Raw genomic sequence first — 16,721 nt, forward strand, 5'->3', positions numbered from 1 at the left:
AATCAAGTATATACTACGTTTGTGTTTAATTTTATTACTGCTCTACTAGACAATTCGGGTTTTATACATTAAAAAGTGTTCTAAGTAACTATGAATTGTGCGATAAAATTTAATTTGTTAAAACGTTCTTGTAGTTAAGAGATCACCATCCCTTACTTCCAAGCATCTAACCTAACAAGAAATGTTTATTGTATTATTTATATTTCATATATCATTAATTAGGTACTAAATGAATGGTAAAATTTGTAGCATTATACTATCATTTATTCCATCAACGTTTGAGTACAGAACAGAAAGAAAAATAAAACATTGAAACATAAAAGGAAACAACTACATTTGGTCATTCAGGAGTGAGAAAGACATGGCACATGGGGATTACAGAAAGAGCACACCCCTTTTATATTCTTGCATGATGCATAAGTTTTCTTTCCAGCAATGGTAGTTATGTTAATCCCCTTCAACACAATGTTGGTGCAACCTAAGTTTTTGTCACAATGAAGTTTGATTGCATGTGGAGAACTTGAGGTTCCCCTCACATTCTCATAACTAACATCACTCACCCTCACTGCTTCTGCACTATCATATGGGTTGTATTGTTGATCAATAATTATAGGATTTTTAGCTTCCACAAGTATGATATCCTTAAATGTGATCTTTCTTGCATATCCTTTACCTCCCTGATTTAACACCAAAACATCAAACTTATTTAACTCATTTATAATTTGCTTAATTAATTTTTTTAGAATAACAAATATGAATTTAAATTCTTTCTTGGATTTTCGGTGTAGTCTCCTTTAAATTAAACTGATGGACTTTGATTTTGATATTCTAAAACATACCAAAAATATTTTTAATATATATATCAAAATCAATGTATTTTGAAGAAACATTAGAAAGACAACAAAAAATAATTAAGAAAAAACATGAACTCAATAAATATATAATAGTATTATTCTTACTATCCATGTCTTGATTCTAGCTCCATTTGTGGTTCTATTGAAGGTGCAATTTCGTACGTATATCTCTTCTACTGTATGATGAGCTCCATTTTTTCCTAAGCTCCCAATACTACATGCACGGATTCCAAATAGTCTCATGATATTGACCTAATAACTTGAATCAATGTGAAACTAGAAATTTACTTCAACTTACCTGATGCCATGGCCAGGTCCACAATAAACACCAATTACGCTGATGAAGGTTGATCCATGGTTAATGGCAATGCAGTCATCCCCTTTAGGAAACAATAAAACTATATAATATCTCATTAACCAAATAATATTTTTTCTCTTTCTATCATTTCATGTCTCACATTGTGTTTTCTGTAGTCATTTAATTCTAGAAAAGGTTGCTTAATTTAATTGTGTGATAGAATTTCTCATCTAAAAAAACATGGAAAGAACATGAGATGAGCAGTGCTACTAACTCACTTAATACTTGTCTTTGGTTTAAAGCTTCAACAGAGTAAAAATTTGAATTGAGAAAAATCATTTCTATCTACCAGCTAAATCAGTAGTTTACTTTATTTTTTTCTCTTTTGGTTTTAAAAGAGGATTGACATTTGAGTAGCTTTAGAGAAAACCCTACGAACAAAGAAAGATAGAAAAATGAAATCAGTGTAGGCATATAAGTTAAAAGATAAACAATTTAGCCTCTACAAATTAAGTTATAGATAAACTAATTTTAATTAAAAAAAATCGTAAAAGGGCTTATAAGAAAAGTTTATCCCAGTCAAACTGAGAAAGTCTGGTTATGAATACAGATTTCTGAGAAAAAAATAAAAAAATGGAAAAGAAGATGAACAATTTTACCAGTTTCCATCTTAGAATTCTTGATGAGAATGTTGGATGAATAGGAGATATCAATCCCATCAGTGTTGGGACTTTCATCCGGTGCAATAAAATGAAGTTTGGAGATGAAGGATCCATTGCATCTGTTTATGCTTATATGATTTTTGGGACTATTGATGTGAGTCAATCCACTGAGGAATAGATTATTGCATTCACTGAAATGTAGAGCCTGCATGCATATAACTTAGAAGATAACACTAATGAACTGATAAATATATATTAATAAAATGATCCACTTTTTTTATATATTTATTGCCTAATCTCAGGACAAAATGAGAGGAATAACTCATATAATTATAGAATCACATTAAATAAAAGAAAAACATTAAATCATGAAATATAGTGATAAAATAGTGGTTATTTTAATGTGTTGTGAAACTTACAGTTGGTCTGTTAATTTCAGAATTGAAATAGGCATTCCACCATGGAGCACCTTGGCCATCAATCTGTCCTCCTCCACGAATAACAAGACCATTTATACGCTTGAAACGGATCCATGCCTTCCTAGTACCTTTTCCCAATTTCCAATCCTTAATGTTCTTTGGAGCAATAATGGTTCCCTTAAGCTACCAAAGAAAAAGATAAGTAACATATTACACATATATTCATTGTCATCAGCATAAGGTATGAAGTTAAATGGCTATGAATTTCAATCACCAGCACCTTATCGTTACAATCTATACATATAATTTACCATTTTCTTTATTTATGTTAAACACATACAATTTTCTTGTAGCTTTTAAATTTCACTGTCTTTATATTTGTATTATCACCAGTGATAGCAACACCTTTTTATTATATTTCCTCTTGTGACTACTTTTATGCGTGCTGTTAAAGATAACTTTTTGTTTGTTGATTTTTTTTTTTAAATAACATCGAACTTTAAAGGCAAAAAATGCATAATTAATTTAAATATTAATTTATAAACTAAAAAATATTTATATATTTTAAATAAAAAATTATAATTAATTTATGAATTAGACTTTAAATTAGTCTCTAATATAGTTACTAAAGTTTTGGTTATCAAAGATTTAAGGTTTATATTTTCTCTAATCAATTTAAAATCTAATTCACAAATTAATTATAATTTTTATTTATAATAAATACTATTTTAGATATTAAAATTTATGAATTGGTATCTAAATTAGTCTGTAATTAATTATTTTTTGGTTCTAAAATTTGATTATTATTTAAGGATTATTCTTGTAATATCTTAATTGTCTATACAAATTAAACCATTACTCTTATGTTAATTTTGTTTATCTAAAATGCATTAAAGTGATAAAAAGTATCTTAACATTAAAAAAGAATATATTTTTCTTATCTAATATCATTACATTTTCATTTACTTATATCCTAAACATATAAATTCAACTTTTAGAAACTATTCTTCAGTGAAAGTACTTCAGGTTATAATATTTTTAAGCGATATTCTCATTAAGTCCTCCCTTATTTTAATCTTATATATTAAAAAAAAATTATTTTTAAGTTTGTATGGCTTTAAAGAAATTCTTAATTTAAACTCAGTTTTTTAAGCAGCATATTTTTTTTTCTCAACCTTCTTTATTTTATGAAGATTTCCGTAAAAACCCTTTTTTTTTAATTTAAAATTTACTTATATAAATTTATTTCATAAAAAAATATATATTGTCTCACATTATTTATCATCAAAATTTAGATATTTTTTAATGAAAATTGGAACAGTTACAATATAATTTATGCACAGATAAATATTTATTTTATATGATTTGTAGTCATAAAATTAAAATTAGACATTTATACGAAGTATTACATCGATTCAAATATTAATTTTATTTTAAATTATCTGAGCAGTCTTCTTATAATTTTAAAATTTTATTTAAAATTTAACGTACTCAATTTTTTATACGAAGCATTTAATTTTGATCGATGTAACGTAAAATATTATGTGAAGTGTTTTTTATACTATAATCGAAATTTTACAATAAATTATAATATTGTTGTCACAGGCAGTTTATTAGAGAAAATATTTTTCATAACTTTCTTAAAATACATTGATTGAATGGTTTATAATTTAGTTAAAAAGATATTTAAAATAAAAGATTATAAAATAAGAAAGGTATTTATTAACCTTAATGTGAAGGATTGCAGGCTTGCAGGGACCACTGAACAATAGAGGCTGCACCATGAAACTTTTCTCTTTGGGTATGAGAAGTGTTGGAGTGCCATAACTTGCATTGCATGCGTCTTTCCATGCTTTCATAAAAGCCTTTACAATTTAACAAACAAAATAGATTTAAATTATATCAAATAAGAGAAATTCTAACTTAGTAAAAAAAGCATCACTTTTTCCATTATCAAAAGTTCAAATAACACATCATATACAAAAGAAATTAACTACTTCAAAAGTTTTGTAAAAGGCTTTGGCTATAATTAAGTAAATGGTATCTCCAATTTGTTTTATATTAATTAGTCGAATATATTTTAACAATTATTGTTTAATTGAAAATAATATAATACTAATCATAAATAACTAGTGAATGTGTAAAGCCAGGTTACAAATTCATTTGGAAATACACGTTTTGGGGTGCTTGTCTTTGAATACCAAGTGAAAAGACACTTTCTATTCATTAAAAATAATTATCCTCAAAATGCCCGTAAACATCCATTAAACGCTAGAAATTTAAAACATAAATAAACCATAACGAGATATAAAATAATTATAAAAAGGACAGTAGATTGAAAATGTTTTAGTTATGATTTTACTCCTCAATTGATTTAGTTCAATTAAATGAACAATGTAACGTTTGAAAAGGTTAAAAGTAATTTTAAAATCATTTTAAGTTTCTCAATAACTAGTGTATATGGACTAAATAATTTGTTTCAATATAAGAGATTAAAATTAACTTTTACAAATTTTAAGAAACTAAAACTTGATTTATGTTAAACTTTATTAAGACTAATAATATAATTAAGTTTTCAAAAAATTATACCTTGGTAGAGGAACTTTGTGAGTTTGTATAGAGTAGCTAGCTCTATTATAGTTCTACCTAACCAAACTTAATTAAGTCATATAATGAATAAGAAATAGTAGGCATTGTAACAAATATCAATGTTTATATAAAATTATAGTCCTGAAAATTAGATCTTTGAAAGCCACTTTGGTGGCTAAATTTTTTAAGGAGAAATGTGATAACTTTGCAATTTTTGTAAGAAATAAGTGAATAATACACAATGAGAAATATTAATAACCTAAACCTAATGATATATTTTGGAGTGTAGAAGAAAAGGAGAGTGAGAAACATACTTGGGAATCATCAGTTTCACCATTTCCCATGGCACCATAGTCAATAACATTGAATCTTGGACCTGCATGAAGCTCCATTCTACCCCACACACAAGCTGAATAAGCAAAAACACACATTCCTAGGGCAACAAATAACAGTTTCATCTTCCAAATTCAAACGAATCTTCTTGCTTTTTTCTTCTGATAACCTTCTCTATCATCAAGTCTATCTATATATATATATATATATGTAATACAGGGCATGTAGAATGCTAGCCTAATATGAAAATATTGGAGAAAAAAAGATAATTTATAGATTGTAGAAATGAACACACTACCAATGGAAGGAAACTGTACAAATAGAAAATATGTAAGGTTGGAATTGAGAGATTCTATCACAAAACTTAATGTTAAGACGTAAGAATTAATAATTCATGCACGAAATGTGCAAGCATCAAGTGTCAAATAAAATATATCAATTTAAAAAGATAATGAGAAGACACAGAGAATATATTTAGAATATATTACGCATATTTTAAAAATCTCAAATTACATAATTATCATATATAAAAACTTGTATGCAAGTTATAAAAAAACTTTTTATACTGTTATATAAATTTAAACAATATAAAAGACTTTTTATACCAATTAATACTGATTAATCTCACAACCAATTTAAAAAGTATTTTACACATTTTTTTTTTCATTTTCCTTCATCTTGTTTCTACCTCTGTCACTCATGTTTGTCTTCAATCTTCACGCCTACTACATCTTTGTCTTACAAAACCAAACATTTTCATTTCAGAATAAGACATTAATTCCATATTCTAGGTATTGATAATGAACCGAAAATGAAAATTGCAGTTCCAAAAAATGCAATATCGTGTTCCTCTGTGTCTAAGTCCTCATTTGTCTTAATTGGCTTGAACTAGTCATCGATCAAACACTTGCGTTCTCCTTCACCTTTGAACTTATATGTTAAATATGGTATTGTTAGTATGACAAACGTATGTTTAAAGAAAATCGTCCTTTTCCTAACAAATTACCCAATTTTATGTTTATTAGATGATTTTGAAATATATAAAAGGTTTAAATTTTAAGTTATATTGAGTATATAAATTATAATCTTGACTATTTAATTATTCATTAAAAAAAATTAATACCTTCATAAAATTTCTCTTTATGATCTATCTATTTCTTTTTACATTTTAAAGATTGATTTTCATGTTTTTCCAAATTAGATAACACTTAATGAGATGACAACAAAATGAAGATGAATTTTAATTGGTCAAATATTTTAATAAAGTAACTTTTTTTTTCATGTTTTATAAATCTTCCTTTAGTCCTTTTTTTAGCTTTTCCTACGAAAGTCTAGGGATTATAAAATGAGAAGATGATATTTCAACAAGATCAACCTATAATGTTTTATGTTTTCGTGTGGACTTGATTTACATTATTATCTTGCCCTTTCATTATGAATGTTCCCTCAACAATCAAATGCTTTTCATGTGGATATTCCCTTCAAATGGTAAGGTACTAAACTTTTTAAAGAAACAACTCTAATAAAAAATATGAAAACAGGTCAAATACACAAAAATATAGGGTTGAAGGGTGTTTTTAAGATTTCCAATTTTTTTACAAAGTTTGATCTAATGCATGCGTATAGACGAAATTTATCTTTGATAGACATACTATCAAACAAGTTTTCTTCATAACTACATTTAATGAAAAATCTATTGATTTAAGATAAAGATGAGTATCCAACATTAAATCACATAAAGAGGAAGTTTTGATGATGATGAATTATGAAGAAAGAGATTAAAGTTTTGAAGAATATTTGGAAAGCTAAAAGTATCTGGAAGTCTTTTAAGAAATTGTGTTGAAAGTATATTGCATTTCAAAAACAATAATGAAGACATGGAAAGTTGTGTTGAAGTCTTAAAAATATCATTTATGTATTAAATAAATTTAAGAGAGAGTTTAAATGATGAGTGGAAAAAACTAATGTATAATTAATACATTGATGACTCTTAAAACTCTCCTTAGAAACATTGTATGTCTGGAATAAGCTATTATTCTAGTCAATAATTAGTTATTTTAGTGAAAAATGTATTTTTGAGAAAAACCACTTGAATAATCAATTATTCCTAATAATAATTGAACATTTCAAAGAAATATTGTTTTTAGTATACTATAGGAATAATCAATTATAGTTTATGATAATTGATTATAGCTCTTGACAATCGATTATTTTGACTGATTTTAAAACTATTTTTTTTTTATATTTTGACCTAATTTCAAATTAGGCTTTTCTTAAACTGGTCCAAAGCAAGTTTTCTTCTATAATTGAGTAGAGCTCTATATTTTCATGTACATAAGCTAAATTGCAAGATAACTTTGTCACAAACTTTGGTTAACCTAGTTCTTGTGAGTGGCTTAAATTTCATCAATTGTGATTCTTGAATGATAAGGTGTTGTTGTCTGTTGGGCTTTGTAAGCTTGTTCATCATTTGTGGGATTCCAATGAGGTGTTCATCATTTGTGTGATTCAAATGAGGTGTTCATTTCTTGTTAATTTAATGGAGGTGTTTCTTCATCTCCTGTGTGACTCAAGAGAGGTGTCTTCATTGGTGTTCATCCTTTGTGTAATCTAAATGAGGTCTAATAAAATATTTATACCCTGTAACGTCTAAAGTAAAAGACATATATATGATCTAGCATCCAAGCAGTAACCTTGCTTGAATACAAACGTGTTCATAAGACTTGCATCTAGTAAAAAAAACATCCTATAACGTCTGAAGCTAAGAGCTAAAGCAACGCTTTCTAGATCAAACTGATTAAATAAATTAGAAAATCATAAATAGTGTCTAAAAATAAGTGTCTCTCTTTCAAATCTCTCAATAGACTATATGAGCAAAATAAGTTAGCCTCTTATGAAAATAAAGGTTCAATTCTTTTATAACACAAAGAATTAAAGAGATGTTTCAATCCAAATAGTGTTATGTCAAGCAAAGCCTTATATAGAAGAATATTGTCTGATAAGTGACCGTTAAACCATTTAGTCTTGAAGAAAAGCATCTTATGATTATAATTGATGAATAAACATAAATGATACATTTATTAGTGAAATGAAAAATGACAGTGTCTTGAACACGATACACTGCTTAATGTTTATCAACATTCAAAAAACATTTAATACATGTACGAAAAAGTACTTCGATACTTGTATACTTTGTTTCTTGATATCTGTGGAGATCAATAAAGCATAAAGAATTTATCAGAATCATGATACCCAAGAAAAATACATTGCGAAAGAAGAAGAAAATTCTAGAAATGTTTCCTTGAAGCCATTTGTCTTGCCAAATTGTACAAGTTCAAATTTCACCTAAGGCTATGAGAAAAAGCTCTATTATCCTACAATATAGACCTGAGAATAACCAAGCTACTGAAAAATCTATCAAGCCTACCTTGGTGGTTAACTCAATATCCAACGACTATCTCACAAAGTAATATATAAAGAAGAACAATCCAAGAGAAAGTGTAGTTAGAAAAATGTAGAAGAGAGAAAAGATGAAAGAAAGAGTGAACGAAGAAATACATTCAAGAATGATCCACTTCACCTTAGTGAAAATACAATCATATGCTTTTCAAATAAAAAATATGATGAAGACATGAAAAGTTGAAGAAGAAACGAAAAGAAATGAGAGGATGAGAAAGTAAGAAAGAGAGCACACACAAAAGAGGTCATAACATTTCAACTCATGCATCGTTTGATGATCTTAAACTTAGAAGAAAATGATGAAATCAAGCTTGAGCAATAGAAGATGATAAGAAGAGGAAGTTATCACATCACATTTGGCTATCTACTACATTTTTAGACCTACAACGTTTAAAGCCTTTGAAATGAAGAAAAAAAATAGAAGTTGAAGAAGAGAGAAGAAAAGAAGAAAGGAGCAAACATCAGAAATATAGCTACACCATCAAGCTTCAAAAAATACACCATTTTATGGCTATCAAGCTCAAAGAAACAACATCATCAATTATCAGACTACGATAATATTAATAATTTATTCTCTCCTTGAGAGTTGATAATCTGTTTCTTGTAAGAATCTCATAATGGATCTTATGTAAATTATGGAGAGAATTAAAACACTTACAACTAGACATATTTTCTAGGGTTGGTAGGAGTGGCTAGAATACTCAACTAAGAGTGGATAAACTCGGTCTAGACATTTGTCTAGGAATTGATCTTGGGGAGGCTAAACTCGGACTAGACGTGTTGTCTAGGAGTGTCAGGAGTGACATATAATACTAAACCAGGAGTGGGTTAATCTCGAAACCAAGAGTGGTGTAAGAATACTCGGACTAGTCGTATTGACTAGGGGACCAACAATGGTGTAAGAATACTCAACGAAGAGTGGGTTAAACTCGTGTAATCTTGATAAGATTAATAGAACCCCTTAAGAGTTCTTAAGGGAGAACTAGACTTAGCTCAAATTTAAGTGAACCTGTATAAACATTGTGTCTTATTGTTTTCTTTTTTTGAAGCTATTGTTAATTTTTTTTTATCATTGCCTAAAGGGATTCTTACATATTGCTTTATAAACCCAAAGTCCATGCGTATTATGTCAATACATACATTCACCACAACTCATTAGATACTGCATTGTGAAAATAGCTAGTTTGATTAATATAAATTTTCATACTTCTTTGCTTAACTATATAAAGGTAAAAAGAAGATAGTAAGATTTCAACTACATTCGTTTAAACAAGTGAAATCTAAATAGAATCCTAATTGCATTAATTTAAACAATTGAGGGTATAAACAAATTAGTTATAGTTTATCATAGTTAATTTAAAATATTTGTTTATAAATTAAATGAATGATAATTATATGATAACTAATGAAAAATTCAACTATAGTAGAGGCTTGATGACCAACATTTCTTGTATTAGATTCATTAAGAGACAACAGAGGCTAGTTTGTGTGACATCCCAAAATATAATACAGAGTTTCATACTTAGACAGTTTAGAGTATTTAATATCCAAAGGTTTAAATATGTAAATCCTAAGTAGACTGTGCAGCAGCATCATTCTCCTCCAGCTCTTGCTCCAAGGGAACCTCCTTGACAACATCTGCTCCCATCCAAGTGGATGATCATCGCCAAAGAAACATACCCAAACAACACAAACACAGAAGCAAGGGTGAGCTAGGTAAACAAGCAATAATCATATAATATAGTCAATTCATGTCATCATGCTCAGTTACATATAAAAGAACAATCCAGGCATACCACTTTAAACCACGATTCACACACCTACACGACTCATCCGGATTTGTATAACTGTCGAACTATTGGTCGTCTTTGCACTTGCATAGTTCAGCTGGCACTCCCCAACACTAGCAAGGTAAATCCCCCAATCTGTCTATGTCTAAACTCTAAGACTATAGACGAGGACCTCCCTCTACTCTCACCACTTACATTGTTCTTCTCTATTTGAGCATGAACAATGCTTTGAGTGTAGGGATAGACATACCAGTTCAAAGCTCCATACAGTTATACAGAACAACCACAACACCCCACACCTCACTTTCAATCATCTCACCCTGAGATGTCCACTTCATACTCAATTACATCAATGTAGTTCACATTCATATGCTTTACAACCACTCAACAACACCATACATACATCCAGGCAGTCAAACAACATCAAACAGCTCAAACAGATGTGGAAAAATATGAAACTCATTGAATCAGGTCTCACAACGCACCAAGATGCAAGGCTAGACAGCAAAAATTCGCATAGCGCACCACCCTTGGTGCGCTGAGCGAATTTTCCTGACGAGGGGAGTGTTTTTCAGCTAAAATTCGCATAGCACACCCCCCTTGATGCGCTGGGCGAATTTTCCTGACAAAAGGACAGCTAAAATTCGCATAGCGCACCCCATTTCGCATGGCGAATTAATTCGCACCATACATCAGACTTCAAACCTCTCGCTATGCACCCCACTCGCTCTTCGAATTAAATGGGCAGTGATCCCAAACTACCACTAGTCGCATAGCGACGAGATTCGCCATGGCGAGTCCGAAAACAATGAGCATCACCCTCTGGAAATTCGCACAGCGCACCAACTCGCGCAACGAATTTCCAAGACAGTGAGCACCCTTTTCAGGGTCTCGCTATGCGAGATAACTCGCATAGCGACACTGCATAATCTACAAAACGTGAATTCTGCAGAATCACACACTCACACTAATCCTTGCCATTTTCAATTATTTTCCCCAACTTCTAACCCTCCTAATTCTTGTATCACACCTAATTAAACTTGTCTAGATGATTATAAACGTTCTTAGCATGATTCTAAAGTGATTACTACCAAGTTTTCAACTTAAACTTCCAAGTTCATTAACCCAAGGACCCAATTTTGATTCTACCATTTTAAACATGACTTTACTCAGTTTTATGACCCTAACCTGCTCTAATTGCCTCATACAAGCTAGCCACACTGTCCAATTGCACTCAAGACCACCTATGCTCAAACTCCCCTACCTTAGTTCCTCTCAAAGGACCAAAAACAATACTCTCTTAACCTTTTACTCATCAAACATGACTAACACAGGAATTTCACCTCAACCACATCTCCCTAACCCAATTGGTCATCGGAGAAGAATCAGATGTCTGAACGCATCAGTCTCACCTTCGACGCCAGCACATATGACTAGTCACAACTGACTGGACCAGGCCAAGGCTGCTCTATGATCAAGGATGTGCCAACTCAGGTTTTTAAGATTCTTCTATCCTACCAACACAATACTCTCAACAAGTCCCAAGTTATTTATCTAAGTCATCTGAACTGTACTATGGTGTTTTAGACTCTAAATTCCCCATTTCCCTATCTCACTTCCCTTTCCAGTAAGCTAAAACAGTACCTGTACAGTTAATTATTACTCCTTGTTACGTTATTATAGAATTCTCATTCCCAATCCTCTCCCCCCAAAATTGCTTACAGCCAACCAACTCATCCAAGTCCAATAAACATCAGTATATCATGGTCACACAAATTTCACATTTTCACCAATACAAATCAACATGCTCACCACAGAATATAACTCAATAGTAACAAACCACAAATTATCAAGCATACACACCATACAGTTCAAACAAAACATAACTAGCTCCCCTTACCTCAGAGTTGTATTTCCAAGCTCATAAGGACGCCCCTTTTTGGTTATCTCACACACGCGAACTCAATCCAAACCCTACAAACCACTAAAGTGGTGACAGTAACAGCTCTTAGAGCTTTATTTGGCAGAAACAGGAAAACGACACCCCCTAGTAACGTACAACCATTACTGTTGCATGCTCTAGGTTCGAAGATAGTGAAAGAGAAGGGAAAAACGACTTACCGGTCCAAACGAAAATACGATCGGTTCAAAAGGAAGCCTTCAGTGTGGTGAACGTCTAAGCACCTTCCAACCCAAGATTGAACGGTTCAGAGAGTTGGAAATTTAGAGAGAAGGCAGAGAAAACATTTAGGGCAAGGGTTTTAGAGAGAGAAAAGGAAAGAGCTCAGGAAAGTTGGAAAAAAATTCTGAGAGGCCCTTCCTAAGGTTAAGCTGGCCTTAAGCTGATGGGCCTGACTGTCCCACATAGGGCCCAACGGCCTTAAACTTTTTCAGGCTCTTACAGTTTAACTCTTTCTATATATTCTTTTTGTTCTCTTTGTGCAATGCATTAGAAAAGTGACAATTATTTAGTAGTTATAACAACAACTATCAATAATATAGTCACTACATCAACTTCTCAATAAAAATATCCAATTCAAAACATTTAAAAAAAGTAATTTATTAAAATAAATAAATAACAACACTCAAGTTTTAACATTCAAACAATTTAAAACATTTTAATATTATTTATTTTAAAAATACTTTTTAATTTTATTAATTTAAAATGAAAAATTACTTTAAATTATACAATTTAAAATATTTTTTAAATATATTTTAAATTACATAATCTAAAAATACATTTTATATTATATAATCTGAAAATATAAAATTATTTTAATCACGTAATTTATACTATATTTATTAATTACACAATTTAAAAATATTTTCTAGAAATTTAAAATTTGGTCAAATTACATCATCGAAAAATTTATTAATCTATTCAGACTTATGGAATTTAGAATGAATATTTCTGTTGGTTTCCGATTTCTTCAAAAATTTAAAGCATGAGTGTTTTATTTTAAACTTTTCCAACACCTCGGAGGGTGGATGAAGAAACCAGGGGGCTGTAAAGAGTAGTTATATGACAAATGGGCCTACAAGCCCATTCAATAATGGTCATCCATCCAATCCTATTATCAACCATGGTTGAAGATTATGGAGAAAGAGTAACGAACAACTGAACCATCAATGGGAGGAGGAAACATCATGCATACCAACTTGTCTTCTTCTTCTTCAACCGTTCTTCCCAATCTTAAGCCTTCAGTTTCAACTATAAATACCTTATCTTGCACCCTCTGTCACTGTCACAATCAACTTTCCTCACAACAACAAGTTCCTTCTCAAGGGGAAGTTGAAGATGCAGTCTCAGCTCTTCAACAGTCAGTTCTATTTTACTTCTCATTTTTTATTTTTTTTGCTCATGCATCTCTTTCCTTACTTCATGCCGTTTACATATAATTCAATGAAATTGTAGTTACTGTTAATTTCTTAACTCAATTTTACTGTTACAGTAAAGAATATTTTTTTAGAGTATATATGATTTATACTTTGTTTGAATGAGTGAACCGATTCTGTTTAACAAAAATTCTCATATTAAATGTCTTGTGCTATAGTTATGGTTTGCCGTTAAGTGTTGTTGGGCAATTTTTGTTTTTAAGATGTAGTGATTAAGTGGAAATTTGACATTAAAATGTATTTTTGAGACCAGTATGATATTAATCTGTATTTGTTTTGGATCAATTTGATATGAAATTATAGAATTTAGAAATTAATTTGTTATTCAGTTATAGAAGGCTCACTTTTCAAGAAAACATGACACTAATTGTGTGAAGTTAAACGCTTACTTTTTACCATTTTGTTGTGTAAGAGTTTTATGCAAGCAATAACAACTTGCTTGAACATTCCTTTTCAAAATTGTTGCCAGATTTATACAAGCGTTTCAGCAGATCTCAGGGTCATATGATTCGAGGACAGTTATATCTCGTGGATATAAAAGACTATATGATGCTTTTCAGTTGCTGCAATCTGATCCTGCTGTGAAGGTTCACTCTTGACTTAGTAGTTTCAAAACATGACAAAGTATTTTCATTTCTCAAATTAAATCATAGCAATCCATGATTCTGGGTAAAACCTGAAATTATAAAAAGAATTCTCTTTTATATTTTCCATTTCTTTTGGATGGCATGCTGTTTTTTTTGGAAGGAAATCATTTACTGTGTCTGAACCTAATCTTTTGTTAGGGAATTCTTCTCATTAAGTTTGTTATCCCCAATCTAATTGTACCGTGAAACTTTCTAGGTGTTCATTCTTGCTTTTGCTGTCTAAAATTTTTTATGACTTTTGTTGTTTGCTATTGATTAATTTCCTGTAATCATTTGATGTCATTGTTTCTTTAATTTGTAGAGATTAGTAGTATCATTATCATCTGATAAAGCTCTTTGGGATGCTTTCATGAGCAATGTACTGCATCAAAAGCTGCTAGAGTTGCCTGATTCAGGTTTGTATGCATGGTCATGTATGTTTGTATTCAGGTTTGTATTCACATCCAATTTAGACCCTTCTTAACCCTTTCTCTCTTCCCTTCTCAAGTGTATAACAGCAAGGAATGTAAGAGTAGATACAAACATCACCTTACAAGTCTTATTAGATATAAACTCACTTACTAAAATGGTAATCAAAGTCATTCATAGTCTATCCTAGTCAGATTCATTGGGACTGTTATATTATCTTCAATTAGGCCACTCATTTAATCTTGTGCAATAGATATTCATTGCTTTGTGTGAGGAAGTGTATTAGAGATCTCACATTGACTAGTCATATGCCAAAATCATCATATATTAAATGAACACAAATCTTACTTTATAAACTAGTTTTGTTTTATGAGGTTGAGTTATTATTACTGAGAAAGATATTCCATTAATTGACTTACATTGTATTGTGTGATGTAGTTGAGTGTAGAAGGCCAGAGATTTCTGAACTAAATGAATTCGGCACACAAATACTCAGCTGGACATTGGATGTCATAAAGAGAAAGTTATTGGAACTGATTGAAAGTTTCCAGTTACTCGTGAATGATTTATTTCAATCCCATAAGATGGAAAATGATGCAGCAGATGCATCACAGATGGATGAAAAAGTCAGGTCATCATTCCTTCTCTCCATAGTAATCCTCTTAATTGTAATTGTGGCTCGATCTCAAAGGTAATGGATATGGAAAGACTAAACTACCACTTCATTGTAGATTTCAAACAATACAGGATTCGTGTGCAAACTTTTAGCCATTTATGTAATTATTTTTGTACTATAAGAAGGCTATGTTAGTTCTTTCATCTATGCAAAATTATCACTTTTGGAAAATTTTATTTCAGTTCCTACTTCTTACAGATTCAAACACCTATGTTTAGTAAATAGGGGTGTTCGCGGATTTAGCCAAACCCATTACCTAACCCACTAAAAATATATTGGGTTGGGTCGTATTTTTTATATGAAACCAATCTAACCCAACTTACATTGAGCGGGTTAGATTGTGTTGGATTAATTTCGGTAAAAGTTCTGAAAAATCTTTTTTGTTAATGTTATTATTTTTAATTAAAATCTATAAAAATTAAGTTAAATTTTTAAGTAAGTTAATAAATCAAGTTATAATAAGTTGTTTTAAACTAATTCAATACTATAAGAGAAAAACATAATACATTTTGTTGATAAGACAATTATAAAAGTGGGTCTGAGATTGGGTTTGAGATCACTTATCATGCAATCCTAAAAGATTGGATTAGTTTAAATTGAGTCAGATTTTATTTAAACATAAATGAAATCCAACTATCGAGTTGGATTAGGTCATCTATGGATAGGGAAATAAAACCTTCATCAGAGTTTTTAATTGGAAACCTCATTCAATGTTATTATATTATTGGTTCGCGTGGCCATGCCACCCATACCTCTATCTTCTATTGCATGGGTCACCACTCTTTCAACCACGACATATCCCTTTCCCCGCTCAACTGATTGTAGCCAACACATTGATTGTGGGTCTACTTTTATGTCTTTTTTAAGGCTGTGTTTCGATTATTAATCATGTAGAGGATGAAATGAAAGGAATACATTTAAATATTACTGTAAAATTCTTGTGTTATCTTTAAAAGTTTCACCCTCATAAATTATTCCATTTGATTGCTTCGACCAGTTGTGAGTAACACCTCAATCAAAGAACAACGGGTATACATATAATAAAAGAAAAGCTTAATGAAAAACAATAATATAATAATTTTAGTATAAAGATAAAGTAGGAACTAAAAAGTTATATCTAATTGATTTTCTCAAAATGATGAAGTGCAATAATTATTATTCCATTTCATTATAAAATATCTAATCAGTAA

At 30.3% G+C, this 16,721-nt stretch overlaps 2 protein-coding genes across 2 annotated transcripts; one reads left to right on the forward strand and one right to left on the reverse strand.

Moving 5' to 3' along the window:
• Positions 1-344: 344 nt before the first annotated feature.
• On the reverse strand, positions 345-5,280 carry LOC124829682 (putative polygalacturonase At3g15720). Its single transcript, XM_047303239.2, has 7 exons — positions 5,137-5,280; positions 3,961-4,098; positions 2,234-2,416; positions 1,812-2,019; positions 1,153-1,234; positions 960-1,068; positions 345-677 (listed from the first exon to the last, which is right to left on the reverse strand). The coding sequence occupies exons 1-7, from the start codon at positions 5,278-5,280 to the stop codon at positions 345-347; spliced, it is 1,197 nt and encodes a 398-aa protein (XP_047159195.2).
• An 8,219-nt stretch (positions 5,281-13,499) lies between these two features.
• LOC124829680 (uncharacterized) lies at positions 13,500-15,678 on the forward strand. Its single transcript, XM_047303237.2, has 4 exons — positions 13,500-13,724; positions 14,270-14,387; positions 14,749-14,842; positions 15,294-15,678. The coding sequence occupies exons 1-4, from the start codon at positions 13,534-13,536 to the stop codon at positions 15,548-15,550; spliced, it is 660 nt and encodes a 219-aa protein (XP_047159193.2). The 5' UTR covers positions 13,500-13,533; the 3' UTR covers positions 15,551-15,678.
• The last annotated feature ends 1,043 nt before the right edge of the window (positions 15,679-16,721 follow it).

Source organism: Vigna umbellata, chromosome 5 (assembly GCF_029865625.1).
Source record: "Vigna umbellata cultivar VRB3 chromosome 5, Vumbellata_1.0, whole genome shotgun sequence".
Taxonomy (NCBI): Eukaryota; Viridiplantae; Streptophyta; class Magnoliopsida; order Fabales; family Fabaceae; genus Vigna; species Vigna umbellata.

What these genes read in the sequence shown, in the direction of transcription:
- LOC124829682 (XM_047303239.2), bottom strand. Translation starts at nt 5,280, where the DNA reads ATGAAACTGTTATTTGTTGCCCTAGGAATGTGTGTTTTTGCTTATTCA. An exon ending in CTGAAATTAACAGACCAACT is followed by an intron (nt 2,020 to 2,233) that starts GTAAGTTTCACA and finishes ATATGCATGCAG; the next exon opens with GCTCTACATTTCAGTGAATG. An exon ending in GGACCTGGCCATGGCATCAG is followed by an intron (nt 1,069 to 1,152) that starts GTAAGTTGAAGT and finishes CCGTGCATGTAG; the next exon opens with TATTGGGAGCTTAGGAAAAA.
- LOC124829680 (XM_047303237.2), top strand. Translation starts at nt 13,534, where the DNA reads ATGGGAGGAGGAAACATCATGCATACCAACTTGTCTTCTTCTTCTTCA. An exon ending in AATCTGATCCTGCTGTGAAG is followed by an intron (nt 14,388 to 14,748) that starts GTTCACTCTTGA and finishes TTTAATTTGTAG; the next exon opens with AGATTAGTAGTATCATTATC. An exon ending in GCTAGAGTTGCCTGATTCAG is followed by an intron (nt 14,843 to 15,293) that starts GTTTGTATGCAT and finishes TGTGTGATGTAG; the next exon opens with TTGAGTGTAGAAGGCCAGAG.